This window comes from Haliotis cracherodii, unplaced genomic scaffold (assembly GCF_022045235.1).
Source record: "Haliotis cracherodii isolate W230 unplaced genomic scaffold, xgHalCrac1.p SCAF_9, whole genome shotgun sequence".
Classification (NCBI taxonomy): Eukaryota; Metazoa; Mollusca; class Gastropoda; order Lepetellida; family Haliotidae; genus Haliotis; species Haliotis cracherodii.
This window is the reverse complement of record NW_027266343.1, coordinates 17,202,803-17,224,985: the sequence shown is the minus strand read 5'-3', so window position 1 is coordinate 17,224,985 and position 22,183 is coordinate 17,202,803. Positions and strand designations below refer to the sequence as shown.

At 38.5% G+C, this 22,183-nt stretch overlaps 1 protein-coding gene across 1 annotated transcript; it reads left to right on the top strand.

Annotated features, from left to right (window-relative positions):
• Window positions 1-2,711: 2,711 nt before the first annotated feature.
• Window positions 2,712-13,797, top strand: LOC139452768 (2,3-bisphosphoglycerate-dependent phosphoglycerate mutase-like). Its single transcript, XM_071234379.1, has 6 exons — window positions 2,712-2,933; window positions 3,730-3,939; window positions 8,544-8,627; window positions 9,694-9,792; window positions 10,370-10,478; window positions 12,658-13,797. The coding sequence occupies exons 1-6, from the start codon at window positions 2,778-2,780 to the stop codon at window positions 12,777-12,779; spliced, it is 780 nt and encodes a 259-aa protein (XP_071090480.1). The 5' UTR covers window positions 2,712-2,777; the 3' UTR covers window positions 12,780-13,797.
• Window positions 13,798-22,183: the final 8,386 nt, after the last annotated feature.

The window sequence follows — 22,183 nt, the reverse complement described above, 5'->3', positions numbered from 1 at the left end:
AAGTGGGGTACTAGAATCAACGTGATAATTACTAGAGTACTAGAATCAACGTGATAATTACTAGAGCACTAGAATCAAACTTGATAATTACCGGGGTACTGATAATTATCGGGACTGTCAGTTAGTGAGGGTGACAACACCACCCCTGCGTACCAAAAGGGGGTATAAATTAAAAGAATTGAGTGTTATTGAATGCTCTGGTTCTAATTCAAAACGACTGGTGATTCAGTTTTGTTGAAATGGGGTGGTCTGTTTTCACCATTGAGGCGATTCTTTTAGACTGACATTTAGTCCCAGAAATTAAGTCTTCTTATCTAAAAAAAATATTTGTATCAACAAAATATTAAGAATTAAAATCCAAATGAAGCCCAGAACAATTCTTAATTTCAAGCTGAGGCAATCTAGACTTGTCAAATCATTCTAGACTTGAGCTGGACTACTTTTTTAAAAAGAATTCTCTTGGGCCTGGGAGATAGACCAACGTTTCTATCTCTCATGTCTTGAATCTCCCGACTCTTTGAGAAAACTGACCTTGTCATATCTCAGTATAGTGCTTCTGGTCCCGACTGTTTGAAATAATGTATTTCTAAGAAAAATGCACGTTTGCAAATCCGCTGCCTAGGAATAAGAATACATCCCATATGATACGTCCTTTAGATTTATTATAGTGTTTGTTTAGGAGTTGAAAATACAGTGCGTTCGGTTCCAAATTCAATTATATTAATCTTAACACAAATTCATCAAGTTATTTCCTTACCTGTTTAGATCCCGTTGCATTGCATTTTCAATTCTGATGTTAAAATGCCTTACAGTGTTCGGTATATATCTTGATGTTATATTTGTTTGTTGTTTACAGCCACACTCATCAATATTCCAGCCTGTAAATAATAAAGGCTGGCCTAGACAGTCCTGTGTTTGATATTATGAACAACGCTCCACGTCGTCGGGATATACATGACATATAGGCTCGAAACCAAGTCACTGACCTGACCACTGATCCACTTGGTCGCCTCTGACGACAGGCACATGATGATGGGGACTTACACGAACACAGAATCTTTTATTGCCTCATGTTTTGTTTTTGTTTACTTCATTATCATGTGTATATAATTAAAATAATAAGGTGTTATTTCCTCCAGATGTTTCAGATGGTTTTGTGCTATAGATCGTAGATTAAACAATACGCATAGTCTCAAAATACTTGTGTGTCACCGAGGTTGTATACTTTACTAAGGGGGTGTCTAGGGGGCCCGGACATAGGGTTAAAAAGGCATGATGGGTAAAACAGTAATTGATATGGACAAGTTGATTGGAGTGAGTGAGTTGGGATTAACGCCGCTTTGAACAGTATTCCAGTTAATATCACGTCGTGTCAGCTTAAAGTGGGAGGAAAGCCCGAAGTGATGCAGGTCTCAGATGTTTACCACTTCGGTGAAACACACGAGCACGGGTATGGTGCTGACAAACCTAGAAACATTTTAGAGACTAGATGTTAGTCTATTGAAAGGGCGTCGGTTTAGCCTAGTGGTTAAAAGCGTACTCTCGTTAAACCGAAGGCCCGGGTTCGATTTCCAATATATGGGACAATGTGTGAAGCCCATTTCTGGTGTCCCCCGACGTGATATTGCTGGAATACCGCTAGAAGAGGTGTAAAACTCAGGTGACTCACTTACTCTATACTTAGTACGTTGGATTACAGACTAACCACTTAGCCACTTAACTGTCTAATCCGACATTTTATCCTCTTTCCCAATCAGTGTCGGATTACACGGAGTGCTGTACAGGCCTACAAATAATAAATCTACCTAAATCTTGACGTTTGTGCCTTGCGTGAGACCGGGACATATGTTGGTGAGTGATTAACGTCATTATTAACTGATAAATTGTACGGACGAGTAACACGATATGTAGTGACCCCATTGTTATAACGTGAATGTATGCACATATTGATAGAATTTGTCGATGTTATTGTATTTCCTCTTATATAAGTAAACTACAGTTATAATGAACTCAAAGGGACCACTGAGTTTAGTTCGTAATAACCGGAGTTCGTTATACGCATATATACGGCATATATACCGTAAATGGCCGGGACCAAAAGCAGTTCGTTATAAACGTGTTCGTTAAAAACGTAGTTATAACGTATCTTATTTTAATGATGCATTATATGGTGAGTGAATTGGGTTTTGCAGCGCCCGTAGCCTTATTCAGCAATACCACGGAGGGGGTCTAATATTTGGAATTAAGTTGATCATCATTTCAGCATACTGTTAATATTTTACGGACAGCGTAGATCTAACTCGGTTGAACAAAATGTATACAAACTCGGCGCCTTTTTGGCTAGGATATAAGCGGCGACAACTGATAGATTCTTACAACGATAAGATGCTTCATATGATTTCCCTTTCAAGATAAGTTAGAACATTGAAGATACAAGTTATTGAATAGAACAACTTAGTTAAAACTGTTGAATGAATGCCAATAAAAATGGAAAAATCACAGTTTATTCACATTACTTTGTCAGGTTTTGCTCCGAGGGAGGTTCGAACCTACCAACGGATAGTACTGAGAAAAATATTAGGTCTGTAAAATTATTATCTCCCTTTGAATGAATATCATTAAGAACTACACTCTTCATTTATTAGAATCTCGGGACGTTATGTAGAAGCCAGCTGCTTGCCGGAGATATCCGAGACGTTCCGAATCGCATGCGGAAGACATTGGGCCAAGGACTCCGCATTCTCAAGGTCGTCCTCTCAAGCTCATCATACTCGGCCATGGCCACTAAGGAAGGTAGCACAAAACCCGTCAAATATACCCTGGTGCTTGTCCGCCACGGTGAAAGCGAATGGAATCAACTCAACAAATTTTGCGGATGGCACGATGCAGATTTATCCGAGACCGGCATTGCAGAGGCGAAAAGCGCAGGAGAGGTGACATTCTGATGACTCTTCATGTCATGTTAACATGTTAAGTTAAACAAACCAAACAGATTATGGGCATTATGAGGCTTACCTGTGATCTGTCCAAATATTATTTTTATTATGAATTAATTCAACCATATTCACTTGGTTATTTTGTTATTTGCCAAAAAATAAGTTTATGCCTAATATAGATAATTTAATGGCTACGTTTAGATTTTTCAAATTCCTAGGGATGTGTCACATGTGTTATAAAAAGATTGAATTGACTACTGTTTAGATTGTTTTATGCTATGTGTTGGAGATATCGACCCCAAAGACAATTCATTCCTGTGCACTAATTAAATTGTTTTCCACCGGACAATGCTGGATAATCTCCAAAACTAAATGTCATATTCTCCTTCACCTCAAGTTTGAAAGGAATTGGAAGGTGCATCAATTTCATAAAAAAAAGTATGACATAACTTTGACCAGCAAATGGAGCAATGCAATGTGTAATTCTACGAAATCTGCATTTGATATGTGATAACGCAACTGACGAAGAACAAATTTGAAAGTTTTGTTATTCTATTTCAAGGAATTCAATAGCTTGATAGTTTTTTGGCATACCGGTATAGTTTAAATATCCTGACCAGTGACCACCCAGTCCATTGAGTTGCATGGTATGTATGTAAAGCACTGGAACATGATAGGATGCTGGGCACCAAATCTACCCAGAATGCCCATGGGGTGTTTCTGTATTAGTCTGTTAGAATGAGGAGTACTACACTATATGAGATTGAGTCCATCTTTGGCTTTATTACTACAGATTCTGAAAGAGAAGGGTTTTGAGTTTGATGTGGCCTACACCAGTGTGTTGAAGAGAGCCATCAAGACACTGTACTACATTCAAGATGCAACCGATCACCACTGGATCCCAGTTAAACGATGCTGGCGTCTCAACGAGCGTCATTACGGAGGACTCCAGGGGCTGAACAAATCTGAGACAGCAGAGAAGCATGGCGAAGATCAAGTGAAGGTACACAAGCAGTGTTCTATATAGGCCCGAGGCTGACAGATTTTTTCTTGGGCTGATAGTTTTATATTTCAGCAGGCCCTTACGGCCTTCAGTATATTAACGCTGACACTGAGATTGCTTGGTAAAACAGAGTCCAGCTTCAAAGTACTCCGCTCGTTACCTCTTTCAACACCGCAGGCCGGTGTACTGGCCACACCGCAGCCTTGTTAAATAAGATATAGTTTCATTACTGACCCGTCATATCATTCATTTATCATATTTTATCAATAGATTTAAAATAATGAACTTATGTTATTGAAAAACCAAATAATCTGGGAAATATGCTTCAACAACGGGTCCATATCGAAACATTTAAAAGAGCAGCATAAAGACATTTCAAGCAAATAAATATATAAATTAAAGTAATAACTAAAATCAACAAACATATTTCGAACAGTTGTTTGAATTTGCATCTAAGTTACTATTTCCATCCTTTCGTGCAGTGTAATGTAAGTCTTGATTTAAACATATTTTATTGCGGAAAACCAAATTGATAAGGCACAAGTGACACACTTACGAGGCCTTCTATATACATTTCATTACATTGTGGTATGTAAATTCTGTGGTGCAGAATAAATGTGCAGTGCATAGGAATTACAAGTAATGAGAGAATATAATAACACACACATATTCATATGTATACAGTATTACACACATGTACCTACATACACTCACACATATATCTACATATATACATATGATGAATTTACATTTTTAAAAAACAATGGTAGATGATATATTTATAAGATAACACAGTAGTTAATAAACTACATTTAATAGACATTTTAAATTTATGTGAAGGACGGGAAATCTAGAATGTAACTAAGCTGTGATAGTTGCAGGGAATGCTATTGTTTTACATCAAAATCAGAGTGTTGAAACAACCATGTATTATATGTGCCAGTCACTTGTAAAATCCAGATAATTTGAAAGTAGCTCGTGACATATAATTTTTGTTATAATTCTTGTTGTATTAGGATACAATTTAAAATCTATTTGTTTCTACAATAAATTTATGGACATATTTAATAATTAAGTTATTTTGTTCTTCAGATAGATTTTTGTTACCACAAAGAATTGTTTCTAAATTTGGCTGAGTCCCTATATTCCTAATGTTGATAAACAAAAATTGTCTTATTAAAGAATATTTTTTACATTCAAGAAAATAGTGAAAAGCATTTTCGCATGGGGAACCGCAAAGGCAAGAAATAGTGTCTGACAAATCAACCCTAAATAAATCATCATTTAGATTGCTACATCTAGGTCTAAGTCTTGTGTGGATAATATTAATTTGACGCTTTCCATAACTGAAATAATTTGGAGATTTAATAACAATTGGATAAATTTTAGTTTTTAATTCAGCTACAGAGATACTATTTTTAATATTTTCATTTTGTGAATTCCATTGTTTTAAAGAGCCTATTATAAATGATTTCTGAAATGTACTTGTTCTGGCAAAAGGTACAGTCATGTTCTGTTTGTTTCATAGGTTATTATTTGAAGCAGCTGATCTATTGTGGGGTATTGTCAAGTTTTATTAATTCAAGTTTATTTTCGTTATAAGCAGAACAGTTGTCCCATACTTCCGATGAGTATTCCAGAATAGGTCTTATAAATGTCAGATAGATTTTTGACAGATTATATCTATTTAATTTATATTTAAGTTTACGCATAGCTGAAAACATTTTCGCTGTTGACCTAGCAATAGTTGAAACATGTGCAGTCCATTTCAAATCTTGAGATAACGTGACCAGACCCCTAGATGTTTGTGGGTTTCAACATGTTCAATGGCACTGTTAGCATAGCAAATAGTTGGATAATCCCACACCTGTGTGGGACTAAAAAGCATGTATTTTGTCTTGGTTGGCCATGTGCTTGCCCACTGGTGGAGAGAGAGAAGGTCTTGATTTAGTCTGTCTTCAATTACGACCATATCAATAGATGAAGTTCCTATACATGTATCGTCGGCGAATAACCTAGTAATATTTTGAAGCTGATCAGTAATATCATTTATGTAAACTAGAAATAGGAACGGCCCCAGTACAGAGCCCTGTGGGACCCCAGCTTTAGTGAATTACTTACATGATAAACTACCATTAATAAATACTCTTTGGCAACGAGCCGACAGATAACTATGACACCAAGCTAATAATTTACCAGTGATACCATAATGTTGAAGTTTATGCAATATACCTTTGTGCCATACCTAGGGCTGCAACGATACAGGAAGGTCACGATACGATACGCATCTCGATATTCTGGTCACGTTACAATACGTATCTCGATACGCAATGATAAATAAAACAAGACTTAAAGCATGTCAAGATTGAACCTTTTATGATTTTGGAACAGTCAAAATTTTTTTATAATAACAAGACTACTGAAGTTGGAACTTTCTCTAACTTTCCTTAAAAACAATTCAAAGTTCAAAAACGAGAAAATAATTAATGTACTCCACTGGTGATACAACTTCAAAGAATTTTATCAGGAATAATATATTCCAATATCGTGTTACCTTAGTTGCAGCTTTTACTATATATATATATATATATATTTCAAATTATAAGAACCACAAGTGTAGCATTTTGGTACTGGTGATTGCTGTTGCAGGATATTTTTACGTATGGAACAATTTGATCAGTCACCCTAGGGACTTCCCGTGCTACATGTATTTCGATTGCAAAAACATTATGTTGACATATATTCGCCAAATTGCCACACACATGACTTTTAAGGAGTCAAAGTATGGCATTTTTAATATATGTATCCATTCTTTAGCAACTAAAGTTTGTTTCAATACGTCAAAAGTGGTAATCTGACCGTGGTTGCAGTATCTCTTCACACACGATTTCACATAACTTAATGAAAACAATATTAAATGAAATTTTGAATAAAATTAATAAAATATATTACAAACACAAGTCCAGATATATAATGAACACGTTTTAATAACAAGATAGTATAGTAATGGTATTTAATTGCGTACTTCAGTTCGGATTTGCTGACAGGTATTTCCGGTGTTATGTGCTTGCGGGGATCAGCTGATAATGTTTTTTGAGATGGGGAAAAACATGTCGGTGTAAAACCTGAGCTTATTAGAAATGTAAGTACGGTTTGGGGAGCCATGCGTTACCGCGCGCTATAACCAAGTTAGCGGTTTATTGAAAGGCACAATAGCGAGGAAACGCTTTACTTGAGATTTGCGTTCCGTATCGTGGCGTATCGATAAATGGGCCCACGTGTATCGTATATCGTATCGTGGGTCAAGTATCGCGATGCATCGGAATATCGGTGTATCGTTTCACCCTTAGCCATACCCTGTCGAATGCCTTAGAAATATCACAGAATATCATACAAAAATATTTATGATCATCAAGTGAATTACAAATGTGATGGTAAATTTCAATTAATTGATATGTAGTACAATTGTTAAGCATGAATCCTGATTGATATTTGGAAAGTAGTTTATTCTCCAGAAACTAATTATACATTCTTTTAAAAATGAGTCTTTCAAATATTTCCCAAGATAACAGTGAAATAGGCCAGTAGTTGGAAGGGTTGGATTTATCTCCCTTTTTGTACAAAGGCATAACAAGAGTAAAGGATTGGCTATGGATAGTGATATATATTTAAGTAATCTGTGATTCAGGTTGTCGGGACTGTTTGTTTCAATAAAGATATAATCCAATTCATGATCACATAGTTTAACAAATGGTGGTAGTGAGGCGCCTTCATCATCAACATTGGAAACTGACGTAAAATAATTGTTGAGAGCTTCAGCTTTATCAAAATCAGAAAATGCTTCAGGTACTGTGTTGTCATTAGTAACCAGAGGTGGGATCACAGTGCTGGCTCCAGACTCTTTGATCAAGTGACGTAGAAGTTTCCTCCAATAATTAGAACTGTTTTCCTTGATTTGTGTAGATAATAATTCATCTAAGTTCAGATAAAAGTTTTCCTTGGCAGCTTTCTTCAAATTATTTATTTTATTTCTCTGTTTTCTATATTTAGATTAATCACGTTCATTGCATGTTCGTCTAGCTTTTTTTCTCAGTCGATCTCTTATTCTTATTTCTCTACGTAGTTCACTATCAAACCATGGTTTATCTGTTGGCCTTATTGTGACAGCACAGCTTGGTATGCATAAGCTTACATAGTTTTTAAATGTGGACAGAAAAATATCACATATTTCATCAACAGACTCGCAGCTATTAAACATGCACATCCAATCAGTTGATTCAATCAATTCATTTAACTTCGCATAGTCACCATCTTTATAAATTAGAACCTCTCTCACATAGGATTTTTTCATGTCAATGTGGGTTTACTAACCAAAATTGTTTCCTGAATGAATGCTTTGCATTCATCCACATTTACGTTATATTAAGCACACATCCCTTTTCATCGTCCCGAGGTAAGGGAGTTAACTGACAATAAAAGTCCATTTGCTGAACTATGAACTATGGAAATCTGGAGTTACATTTTGGCTGGACTAACGAGTCTATGCATAGTCAAATCAAATTTTATGTTACGGGGGTTGATGAGGGAACTTGTGTCTGTTTCAGATCTGGAGGCGTTCCTACGACGTTCCTCCCCCTGCACTGGAGGAGAGTGATGACAGATGGTCAGGAAAAGAGAGGAAATACAATGTAAGTGTGTCGGTGTAAGCCTCGTGTAGTTTATCAGTTTATCAATTTGTTTACATCAACAATTAATTTATATCAATTTCCAGTCAAGTAGTCAATCATCAAATCTAATATTGATAGTGATGGGTATTGGTTTGAATTTTGAACTGCAATGTATTGCAATTTAGGATTCTTGTATTGTGATATATACCACAATATATTTGATAGTTTCTTTCATCTGTAATTTGTTTTGAACCTTAACAAAAATGCTCCCCCTCCTTGTTCTTCATAACTTCATTTTGTTGAATGTTGCTATTGTCACAAAGCATGGGTAATCGACACATCATAAACAGGAAACTGTCACAAATAGTTTAACTGTTAAAACCACAGGATAAAGCTGCTAATTTCTTAATTTCTATTTGAGTTGTCACAAGTGTAAAATCTTCAACCAAGATGATTTGCATGATTTTGAGAAATGCAATATACCTGTATTAACAAACGTATTGTGGTACACATTTATTGGTATTTCATTCCGTGGTATACCGGTATTATCGTGCTTGTAATTATTTATTATTTTCTCTTCTTATGTCAGTTCATTTTTAATACATGTTTTTTTTTCAATTTGTGAGGGAACATAAACATGATACAAATTGCGTCCATTTTATACAAGTTTTTTTTTAGAATCACAAGGTCCTGGTAACAGACAATGTTTCAAGATCTACTTCTCTGTTTCCTGTAAATGTGTTTCGTTGCAGAGTATAGTGATATATTAGGTCCACAGTACTGGCAAATCAAGCAAAGTTTGAATTAAGAATTGAGACGCCAATGTAAATAAAACATTTATTACATCATGGCGATATTTAATCTTGATACGTGTCTTGAAATTAATTTATGTTTTTATGTTTTTTTTTATAAACTTTGCCAGAGTGCATTACAATTTAAAGAGTTTGATTTTGGGTGCTTTTAAGGTGCAGAAAAACTATTTTGACTGTGCAATTATGATTTTACCCATGCCATTGGCAATCAAGTGCAAAGAAGTTTGAAGCCTTCACGTACATACAGTGTTAATGGTATGTTGTTGATGCTGCAGGATCTGCCAAAGTCTGACATCCCTGCCTGTGAGTGTTTGAAGGATACAGTAGCCAGGGTGATGCCCTACTGGGAGAGTGACATCGTCCCAGCCATCAAGGTAAACTTGGCCTCACACCTTCCTCCATAGTCCAGTGTATTGTGTCTCCATTCTGTTGTGATAAAGGGTGGCCCAGTCGTCTAAGGCGCCACGATTCATTGTGCAGAGTTGTGTCCCTTGGGCACGCCAGAAACCTATGATTATGGGTTCGAATCCTGGTTCACCCCGATTATGTTTCTAGGTTTGTCAGCACCATACCTGTGCTCGTGGGTTTCACAGAAGTGGTAAACGTCTGAGACCTGCATCACTTCGGGCTTTCCTCCCACATTAAGCTGACATGCCGCGTTATAACTGGAATACTGTTAAAAGCGGTGTTAAACCCAACTCACTCACCCACTATTGTGATAAATACCCTGGAGCCATTCCCTACCACGGTTTTGTTTTGAACCTGATTTGAATGGCTTGCTTCTAAAAATAGTTGTCCAATCAAAATATTCTGTTGTTTCATGATTAAAACAAGCTGCGATATCCCCCAATTAACCTACTGTTACCTGCCGTCAATGATTTTTGATATTTTTTTTTATTCAACAGCTTTGATGAAATTGATATTTCCAGCTATTGTCATATCTTGTTCCAGAGTGGCCAAAGAATTATAATCTCAGCTCACGGCAACAGTCTGCGTGGCCTCGTGAAATACCTTGACAATGTTTCGGATTCAGACATAGTGGGTCTGAACATTCCAACAGGTAAGTCGCCTCATCCATTGAACAAGCCTGATAGTATTGTGATCATGTGCAGGAAGTGTTGCGCTAACAATGACTAGTCTCCATTTTGTTATGATATCATGTACGTAATGCAACACACATTTGTTGTATGACCTTGACTAACCAAAAACTTTCATATGGAACAATGTTTCCAGAGGTTTTCGGGGAGGTCGGGTAGCCTAGTGGTTAAAGCGCTCACTCGTCACGACGAACCCCTAGGTTCGCTCCCCGACAAGGGTACAACGTGTGAAGCCCATTTCTGGTGTCCCCCACCATGATATTGCTGGAATATTGCTAAAGGCGGCGTAAAACCATACCATACTCACTCTGCTTTCAGAACACACCAGGGAAGAAGAAAAAATATAAGATTTTTTTACATTATTTTTAAATCCAAATCGGAAACATGGACTGTTTCCAGTCTAGGTATGAGTGAGTGAGATTAGTGGTAATCATTTCATCATGTTTAACATAGGTTTAAGGCGCCACAATTCGCTGTGCAGAGTTGCGTCCCTTGGGCACACCAGAAACCTATTTTTGTGGGTTCAAATGTCGGTTCTCACCGATTATGTTTCTAGGTTTGTCAGAACCATACCCGTGCTCGTGGGTTTCACCGAAGTGGTAAACGTCTGAAACCTGCATGACTTCGGGCTTTCCTCCCACACCAAACTGACACGCTGTGATATAACTGGAATACTGTTAAATGTAGCGTTTAACCCAACTCACTCACTCACATAGGTTTTTCTTATGAACAATAAGTTTGAAATGATTTTCTGACAGGGAAATCAACTCAATTCTCTTATCACTCCCCTGAATGAGAATATTCAAACATTGCTAATTTCTAGACATTTATTTGGTTGGAATAACATTGGAGTGTTCACACATGATCACAGTATGACATTCTGTTAAACATGTTTACCAGCTGAGCCTGTTTTTAGTCTCATACTTGTAAAAATAAACAGTGTTCATGGTAAACCTCTAATGAATTATAATGGAAAGCCAGTTCCTTCACTGCTCGCTCATGGCCCTTATTTAGAGTTGTCTCCCTTCCATCCTAAAGGCTGATTTTTTGTTTATTGAGAGTATGACACACTTCATCCGTGATCAATGGAGCCAGTTATGAAAACATATCTTTTTAAGGAAGAATTAGTAATGCGAAAATTTGTTAAAGCCTTCAGTAGGTTTTAGCAGTATGGAATAGGTGGAAAATACCCCAAACAGATGACATTTCAGAACAATTTCTTTATTTCATTGTATTCTGTAATGCAGTGGCAAGTGGTGTATGCTTGAACCGATTGAAAACAATGATCAATTCAACTGAATGAGGCGTGACAATCTGAACTCATTTTGTACATGTTGGCACCAAGGCGACTTTGCTTGTCGTAAAAGGCGACTAACGGGATCGGGTGGTCAGGCTAGCTGACTTGGTTGATGCATGTCATCGTATCCCGATTGCGTGGGTCGATGCTCATAACGTCAATCACTGGATTGTCTGGTCCAGACTTGATTATTTACAGACTGCTGTCATATAGCTGGAATATTGCTGAGTGCGGCGTTAAACAACAAACAAACAAACAAACAAACAACAAAAGAATGGCACACATTTGTGTCAAGTGCTGCCTTGGAGAACTGCCTCAGAGCTACTATGCTGTGTCTGGGTGGGGTATTGATGTTAAACAGCTACCTGGTATCTCAGTAGGCCAGGGTGCTGTTTTACAAAGCGATCTTTGCGCGAAGGTGATCGTAACTCCCATACCTTAAAATAGACATACGACAGTCGTAGTGCTCAGGTTGTTTTGTACAAGGGCACCCGAAGTATAACATCGGACGTATAAGCAGCCACAAACACAAGTGCAGACAGACACTCATCACTACAAAAGTGCAATAATCTTGAACGAGACGTAGGGGCAGTGGTTAAAGCGTTCGCTCGTCACGCCGAAGACCTGGGTTCGATTCCCAACATGGGTACAATGTGTGAAGCCCATTTCTGGTGTCCCCAGCTGTGATATTGCTGGAATCTTGCTAAAAGCGGCGTAAAACCACTCAGTCAGTCAGTCAATCAGTTGAAGGAGACGTTGATACTATTTCATCTCACCATAGATTTTGATAGATTCCATTCAGGAATTATGTCCAAATGTCAATCAAGTCATTTGTTTTCTTGCAGGTATCCCGTTAGTGTATCGACTGGATGAAGATCTCAAGCCAGTGAGCAGCCAATATCTTGCTGATGAAGCGAAGGTGCAAGCTGCTATGCAGAAAGTTGCCAATCAAGGAAAGAAGCAGTAGAGGGAGACATGACCGCTGCATGATGTCACATCCTTGCTATTAACACGGTACCCTTGTAAGGACACGTTTCAGTTGGTGTAACTTAAGGACCTTGTCTGAAGAGAATATGCTCATTGTAACAGTGAAGTTTCTCACTTTCATTTGTTCCCGAAAACAATTTGTTGGCATTAACTTTGTTTTCTTAAATGTGCTTTCCTCACACTTGTTGACGGTTATTAAACCTGTTGATTTATATCTGGCTGAACCTGTCCACATGTATATGTGATTTTTCCACTTATGAATCTGTGCATCTCCTGTTTTCGAAGTAAAAAGGGGCCTTAGATTCCTGTAGAATCTAGGACCCTAAATGCTTAAATTGTAACATTATGGTCTTTACAAGGATTCTTTAACTTTCATACTTAATTTCAAACACTGATATCTTAAGGAAGAGAATATAGTTGACATCCATATATTCTCTTCCTTATGTGTATCACTTCTAAATGCCTTTCAAAGACACTGATGTCTTCTAAACAATTACACTTTGAATGATGTTTGTTTGTAAGTATTCAAACGTTTTTTTCAGAATGATCATCCCTTGATAGGCATAGAAATATTTACGTAACTTGATTGTATTTATATCGTACAGAACATCATCAGATGTGTTGCAGTAAACAGCCCATTATTGTTCACGAATGTATTTTCACATTATGTACAAAACGGAGATAAGTAAAGTTTGTATGGTTCTCATGGGTGAAGTTTAAAGGGAGATAACTCAACCATGCGTAGTTGGAAAAGAGAAGATTTTAATATAATTCGTTACATACCAGCCTTTTTAGTCCCTGTTTTTGTTTTGTTACTTACTGTAGTAGCCAACTCCTTCATCATAGTGCTACTGTTTCCATGTTTCAAGATGGGGCTGTTTGTAGACTGGTGGTTACCCTTTAATATATGTTGTGTTTGTATAATTCTTCAGCAATCCCATTTGTCTTGTGTATTTACTTGCCTGCATTTTTGAGATAAAGACAAAATAAAGTTTTAGGAGTTAAAGATCTTTTGTTATTTTTTCAATCTCATTAAAATCAGATCTTAGTTTTCGCTAAACAAAGATCTGAGGACATCCCATTACGGGTCACGTCAGACCGACCTTGCGTGAACTTTGACCGACCAATGAAATGACCAATCAGAAGGCAGCTTTCTCGTGCTTTGCGGTACTAATTTCAAATTGGCGAGTACGCTTCGAAACATAATTTGACAAATTCTCGATTACAAATTTGAAACCTGAACAAAAGAACATTCTTAAATGGCTAATAGATGGTCCAGATTGTATGGATTCAGTGGTTACTTATGTTCGGAATACCGGTGTTAAAGTTTTCGAGGTTGCATGATTAGAAATCACATTCTGACTGTCACTTTCATAATCTGGTAAGCGACACTCAGATTGGTCGGATGAAAGGTCGTTCTGACATTATCCCTTATGGGATGTCTTCAGATCTTTGTTTAGCAGTTGCGAGAACTAAGGTCTGATTTTAATGAGATTGTTATTTTTTGTTCCATATGTGTTGTTTATGATAAACTGAAAATGCAATTGTTTATATGATAGGGATTCTATGGACCTTAAACGTTGAGTGGAAAACTATTAATCCGAAAAGCACTAGTTTTTATTCTGGAGAATTTCAAACTGACATGTTAACAATATATAGTCAACAACAAAAGTTCCTGTGACACCAATATTTTAGTGTATTTTTCAAACAAGTAAAGTTTGGTTTTCAATATTGTAGTACATGTATGGAATCAAGTCACAAAAACGCAACTGCTACAGAAAAGCATGCATTCCATGCAAAAGTTTACTTTTATGCAAGGTCCATGCTTTCACTACCCAAGAATGGGTATTAAAAAAATGTGCGTTAACGGGATTCGATATGCATTGTTTAGTCATCGTGCTGACAACAACCACTCAGAAAAACAACAAAATTACGCAATTATTCAACATTACGAAATGCCACGCCTGTCCGAAAATAAGTGTCTGCGAGCCATTGGTATGCTTGAAGCAGGATTGAGTCAACGTGATGTTGCAAGACAACTTAACGTCCACAGAAACACCATTTGGTGTTTATGGCAACGTTGGCAACAGACGAATGCAGTCAGAGACCATCCTCGGAGTGGCAGGCCACGCGTAACCAATAATCGACAAGACAACTGGATTCGAACAACACACAAACCGATTCCAGCCAGCAACAGTGACTGCAAGAAGCATCCCTGGCCTTCGACGAATATCTTCACAAACCGTACGTCGTCGCCTAAGATGTGCAGGGATTGTCGCCAGAAGACCCGCCAGACGACCCATTTTGACAGGAAACTACCGTCAAGCACGTCTACAGTGGTGCAGACGAGTCTCGTTTTCACCTCAGCCACAGCGATGGACGGATTCGAATGTACCGACGTCGAGGAGAACATTACGTCAATCATTGTGTCATGGAAGAAGATCGGTTTGGGGGCGGCAGCGTTATGGTATGGGGTGGGATTACAGCAAGACAGAGGACCCGTTTGATAGTGGTAGAGGGAAATCTCAATGGACAGCGTTACCGCGACGAGATCATCGGCCATGTTCTACCGTTTTTGCGTTGTCATGGCCCAGGCATTACCTTTCAACATGACAACGCCCGGCCTCATATTGCTCGACTTGTTCAGGATTCCCTTCAACAAAACAACGTGAATGTCTGTCATTCCCTGGTCGGCTCGCCCCCCTGATCTCTCACCAATCGAGCACATGTGGGATGAGATGGATCGGCGCCTTCGACGTCAACCACTGTTCCACGGACACTCCAGGAACTTCGAAACATGCTCCAGCAGATATGGACAGATATCCCACAGGACTTTGTGCGACGCCTGGTCCATTCCATGAGACGAAGATGTGTTGCTTGCATCGCAACCAGAGGTGGACACACACACTATTGATTTGTAAATTGACATTTTGGCTTGTTCATGGTTTTTTTGTTTTTTTTATGAAATCACGCATATTCTGAAGTTAGTATGGCAAATTAAACCATTTGAACACTTACAGGAGTCTTTTATCTCTTGCAAACCGAAATTGTTTCAGATTTGGTAAAAAACATAACTTTGCATTAAATCTTGTTCAATGTCACAGGAACTTTTGTTGTTCAGTATATACCTACAATAGGTTAAACTGCAAGACAATAGTTGTTTAAGGGTGCTCTGAGCAATAGTCCGGCTAAATGAAGAGTCGATGACGGCCTGTAAATAATTAAGTGGGCACCAGACAACCAAGTGATTGACGAAATGAATTACGACTTGCACCTGGGTATGATGACATGCAATCAACCAACAGCAACCAAGTCCCGCAGCATGACCACCTGATCCATTTGGTCGCCTCTTACAAGCAGCACAAGTGGCTGGGGACCGATTTTCTTACCGGGAATCCTCAAAGGGATACACACTGGGCAATTTGCATCAAACAGGCTGGGACGACCCACTGACCCTGACTTTGTCCGCCTTAAATGATCGAAAATACCACATGGAGTAAGAATGTATAAAAAAATCACACAAACAAGGATGCAGCTAAATTACTATGAAGATGTATGGAAATATGGATTGTCGCTCGACAATGTTTGCTTTTTAAAGTAAATATTATGATGAACATGCGTCCACGTAAGATCAATTGTATCGTCTAACACTCGGTGTAGGTTAGTTTAAACACATATTTACATAATAAACATAATAACAAATATTCATTGATCAATTATGTTGTCAACATGAAATGTTTACTGACATGGATTACAAAACATATTGCACGTTTGAAGTACGAACCGTTCGATTGCCATACAAATAGAAAGTTGTCATCCATTAAATAGCTTGTCCTTACCGTATGCAAACAACAAAATGGCGCATCCTTGCACATGTTAGAAGGATATAATGTAACTCGATATCATTGACACAAAATTTCCTGTGTAACCTCTTGTACCGGAGAGATGTATTGTGGATGTGAAAATGTAAATATTTGGTAGATCCGACAACGCACGTTCAAAAGTCCAATGTTTATTAACAATAATAGGTTTTGAGACTCCACTAGTTGGGTTTAACGCTGCTTTTAACAGTATTCAAGTTATATCACGGCTTGTCAGCTGAATGTGGGAGGAAAGCCCGAAGTGATGCAGGTCTCCGACGTTTACCATTCGTTGAAACCCATGAGCACTAGTATGGTGCTGACAAACCTATAAATAATCGGGGCGAACCGGGATTCGAACCCAAAATCATAGGTTTCTGGCGTGCCCAAAGGACGCAACTCTGCACAGCGAATCGCGGCGCCTTAGCCGACTGGGCCACCCGTGCCCCCTGGTCGGCTCAGAGTCAATATACTAATATAGATATATTCATGTTAAACTGCGGCATGGTATCTCGGTGGGCTATCACTTCTAAATTGGCATTAGTCCGGTCTAGTACAAGGGAGGACGTCACACGTGGAAGACCGGCAAGTCAGAGTGTTGCCCGGCTGTATATAAAACCTCCAAAGAGATGATATTGTTTCTCGATGAACATTAAAATTTCTGACAACTTCTTTTGCGGCATTCTTGTTTGCAGCATACCCACGGCTCGTAGGCGTTGATTTTTAGCAAGCCGTGGCATTGTGAAAGATGGGTAAAGAAAAGCGTTTTTTAGGAACACCTGATAGCTAAACAACCAGTGTGTGCTCTTCACATAAATGAACCACGCGAGTATCAAGCTCCCAACATACAAGCAAACATCCATTTTTTCGCCCTACCTGCACGTGCAAATTGTGAATCCCGACCTTTAAGTCGAGATGTTTTCATGACCATGTTTTGAAATTGCATTCCTTAATTTTTAGAATATATTTATTTTTATTGAACTTTATATGAACCACATTTTCCCGTTAGTGTACATGATTGATTACTCCAGTGTACAGTACGCGCTGTATACTGTTTGGCTCACCTTGAAACACTACAGGCAGGAAGTGTCGCGCTGGTGACACGACCGATCGTTTATGCTCATTGATCACTTTGCTCGTCACGCTGGATCCGGGTTCGATTCCCGACATGGGTACAATGTGTGAAGCTCATGTCTGGTGTGCCTCGGCGTGATATTGCTGGAATATTGCTGAATCTAGGACCCTAAATGCTTAAATTGTAACATTATGGTCTTTACAAGGATTCTTTAACTTTCATACTTAATTTCAAACACTGATATCTTAAGGAAGAGAATATAGTTAGCATCCATATATTATCTTCCTTATGTGTACATGGTGTATCACTTCTAAATGCCTTTCAAAGACACTGATATCTTCTACACAATTACACTTTGAATGATGTTTGTTTGTAAGTATTCAAACCTTTTTTTCAGAATGATCACCCCTTGATAGGCATAGAAATATTTACGTAAACTGATTGTATTTATATCGTACAGAACATCATCAGATGTGTTGCAGTAAACAGCCCATTCTTGTTCACGAACGTATTTTCACATTATGTACAAAACGGAGATAAGTCAAGTTTGTATGGTTCTCATGGGTGAAGTTTAAAGGGAGATAACTCAACCATGTGTAGTTGGAAAAGAGAAATTCGTTACATACCAGCCTTTTTAGTCCCTGTTTTTGTTTTGTTACTTACTGTAGTAGCCAACTCCTTCATCATAGTGCTACTGTTTCCATGTTTCAAGATGGGGCTGTTTGTAGACTGGTGGTTACCCTTTAATATATGTTGTGTTTGTATAATTCTTCAGCAATCCCATTTGTCTTGTGTATTTACTTGCCTGCATTTTTGAGATAAAGACAAAATAAAGTTTTAGGAGTTAAAGATCTTTTGTTATTTTTTCAATCTCATTAAAATCAGATCTTAGTTTTCGCTAAACAAAGATCTGAGGACATCCCATTCAAGGTCACGTCAGACCGACCTTGCGTGAACTTTGACCGACCAATGAAATGACCAATCAGAAGGCAGCTTTCTCGTGCTTTACGGTACTAATTTCAAATTGGCGAGTACGCTTCGAAACATAATTTGACAAATTCTCGATTACAAATTTGAAACCTGAACAAAAGAACATTCTTAAATGGCTAATAGATGGTCCAGATTGTATGGATTCAGTGGTTACTTATGTTCGGAATACCGTGTTAAAGTTTTCGAGGTTGCATGATTAGAAACCACATTCTGACTGTCACTTTCATAATCTGGTAAGCGACACTCAGATTGGTCGGATGAAAGGTCGTTCTGACATTATCCCTTATGGGATGTCTTCAGATCTTTGTTTAGCAGTTGCGAGAACTAAGGTCTGATTTAAATGAGATTGTTATTTTTTGTTCCATATGTGTTGTTTATGATAAACTGAAAATGCAATTGTTTATATGATAGGGATTCTATGGACCTTAAACGTTGAGTGGAAAACTATTAATCCGAAAAGCACTAGTTTTTATTCTGGAGAATTTCAAACTGACATGTTAACAATATATAGTCAACAACAAAAGTTCCTGTGACACCAATTTTAGTGTATTTTTCAAACAAGTAAAGTTTGGTTTTCAATATTGTAGTACATGTATGGAATCAAGTCACAAAAACGCAACTGCTACAGAAAAGCATGCATTCCATGCAAAAGTTTACTTTTATGCAAGGTCCATGCTTTCACTACCCAAGAATGGGTATTAAAAAAATGTGCGTTAACGGGATTCGATATGCATTGTTTAGCATCGTGCTGACAACAACCACTCAGAAAAACAACAAAATTACGCAATTATTCAACATTACGAAATGCCACGCCTGTCCGAAAATAAGTGTCTGCGAGCCATTGGTATGCTTGAAGTAGGATCGAGTCAACGTGATGTTGCAAGACAACTTAACGTCCACAGAAACACCATTTGGTGTTTATGGCAACGTTGGCAACAGACGAATGCAGTCAGAGACCATCCTCGGAGTGGCAGGCCACGCGTAACCAAAAATCGACAAGACAACTGGATTCGAACAACACACAAACCGATTCCAGCCAGCAACAGTGACTGCAAGAAGCATCCCTGGCCTTCGACGAATATCTTCACAAACCGTACGTCGTCGCCTAAGATGTGCAGGGATTGTCGCCAGAAGACCCAACAGACGTCCCATTTTGAGAGGAAACTACTGTCAAGCACGTCTACAGTGGTGCAGACGAGTCTCGTTTTCACCTCAGCCACAGCGATGGACGGATTCGAATGTACCGACGTCGAGGAGAACATTACGTCAATCATTGTGTCATGGAAGAAGATCGGTTTGGAGACGGCAGCGTTATGGTATGGGGTGGGATTACAGCAAGACAGAGGACCCGTTTGATAGTGGTAGAGGGAAATCTCAATGGACAGCGTTACCGTGACGAGATCATCGGCCATGTTCTACCGTTTTTGCGTTGTCATGGCCCAGGCATTACCTTTCAACATGACAACGCCCGGCCTCATATTGCTCGACTTGTTCAGGATTCCCTTCAACAAAACAACGTGAATGTCTGTCATTCCCTGGTCGGCTCGCCCCCCTGATCTCTCACCAATCGAGCACATGTGGGATGAGATGGATCGGCGCCTTCGACGTCAACCACGTGTTCCACGGACACTCCAGGAACTTCGAAACATGCTCCAGCAGATATGGACAGATATCCCACAGGACTTTGTGCGACGCCTGGTCCATTCCATGAGACGAAGATGTGTTGCTTGCATCGCAACCAGAGGTGGACACACACACTATTGATTTGTAAATTGACATTTTGGCATGTTCATGTTTTTTTGTTTTTTTTTATGAAATCACGCATTTTCTGAAGTCAGTATGGCAAATTAAACCATTTGAACACTTACAGGAGTCTTTTATCTCTTGCAAACCGAAATTGTTTCAGATTTGGTAAAAAACATAACTTTGCATTAAATCTTGTTCAATGTCACAGGAACTTTTGTTGTTCAGTATATACCTACAATAGGTTAAACTGCAAGACAATAGTTGTTTAAGGGTGCTCTGAGCAATAGTCCGGCTAAATGAAGAGTCGATGATCGAAAATACGAGTAAGAGTAAGAATGTATAAAAAAATCACACAAACAAGGATGCAGCTAAATTACTATGAAGATGTATGGAAATATGGATTGTCGCTCGACAATGTTTGCTTTTTAAAGTAAATATTATGATGAACATGCGTCCACGTAAGATCAATTGTATCGTCTAACACTCGGTGTAGGTTAGTTTAAACACATATTTACATAATAAACATAATAACAAATATTCATTGATCAATTATGTTGTCAACATGAAATGTTTACTGACATGGATTACAAAACATATTGCACGTTTGAAGTACGAACCGTTCGATTGCCATACAAATAGAAAGTTGTCATCCATTAAATAGCTTGTCCTTACCGTATGCAAACAACAAAATGGCGCATCCTTGCACATGTTAGAAGGATATAATGTAACTCGATATCATTGACACAAAATTTCCTGTGTAACCTCTTGTACCGGAGAGATGTATTGTGGATGTGAAAATGTAAATATTTGGTAGATCCGACAACGCACGTTCAAAAGTCCAATGTTTATTAACAATAATAGGTTTTGAGACTCCACTAGTTGGGTTTAACGCTGCTTTTAACAGTATTCAAGTTATATCACGGCTTGTCAGCTGAATGTGGGAGGAAAGCCCGAAGTGATGCAGGTCTCAGACGTTAACCATTCGTTGAAACCCATGAGCACTAGTATGGTGCTGACAAAACTATAAATAATCGGGGCGAACCGGGATTCGAACCCAAAATCATAGGTTTCTGGCGTGCCCAAAGGACGCAACTCTGCACAGCGAATCGCGGCGCCTTAGCCGACTGGGCCACCCGTGCCCCCTGGTCGGCTCAGAGTCAATATACTAATATAGATATATTCATGTTAAACTGCGGCATGGTATCTCGGTGGGCTATCACTTCTAAATTGGCATTAGTCCGGTCTAGTACAAGGGAGGACGTCACACGTGGACGACCGGCAAGTCAGAGTGTATATAAAACCTCCAAAGAGATGATATTGTTTCTCGATGAACATTAAAATTTCTGACAACTTCTTTTGCGGCATTCTTGTTTGCAGCATACCCACGGCTCGTAGGCGTTGATTTTTAGCAAGCCGTGGCATTGTGAAAGCGTTAAATATGGGTAAACAAAAGCGTTTTTTAGGAACACCTGATAGCTAAACAACCAGGGTGTGCTCTTCACATAAATGAACCACGCGAGTATCAAGCTCCCAACATACAAGCAAACATCCATTTTTTCGCCCTACCTGCACGTGCAAATTGTGAATCCCGACCTTTAAGTCGAGATGTTTTCATGACCATGTTTTGAAATTGCATTCCTTAATTTTTAGAATATATTTATTTTTATTGAACTTTATATGAACCACATTTTCCCGTTAGTGTACATGATTGAT

Bases quoted from the DNA above. Each gene is read 5' to 3' on its own strand.
- LOC139452768 (XM_071234379.1), top strand. From the start codon at position 2,778: ATGGCCACTAAGGAAGGTAGCACAAAACCCGTCAAATATACCCTGGTG. The intron at 3,940-8,543 runs GTACACAAGCAG...TGTCTGTTTCAG, and splicing joins ATGGCGAAGATCAAGTGAAG to ATCTGGAGGCGTTCCTACGA. The intron at 8,628-9,693 runs GTAAGTGTGTCG...TTGATGCTGCAG, and splicing joins GAAAAGAGAGGAAATACAAT to GATCTGCCAAAGTCTGACAT.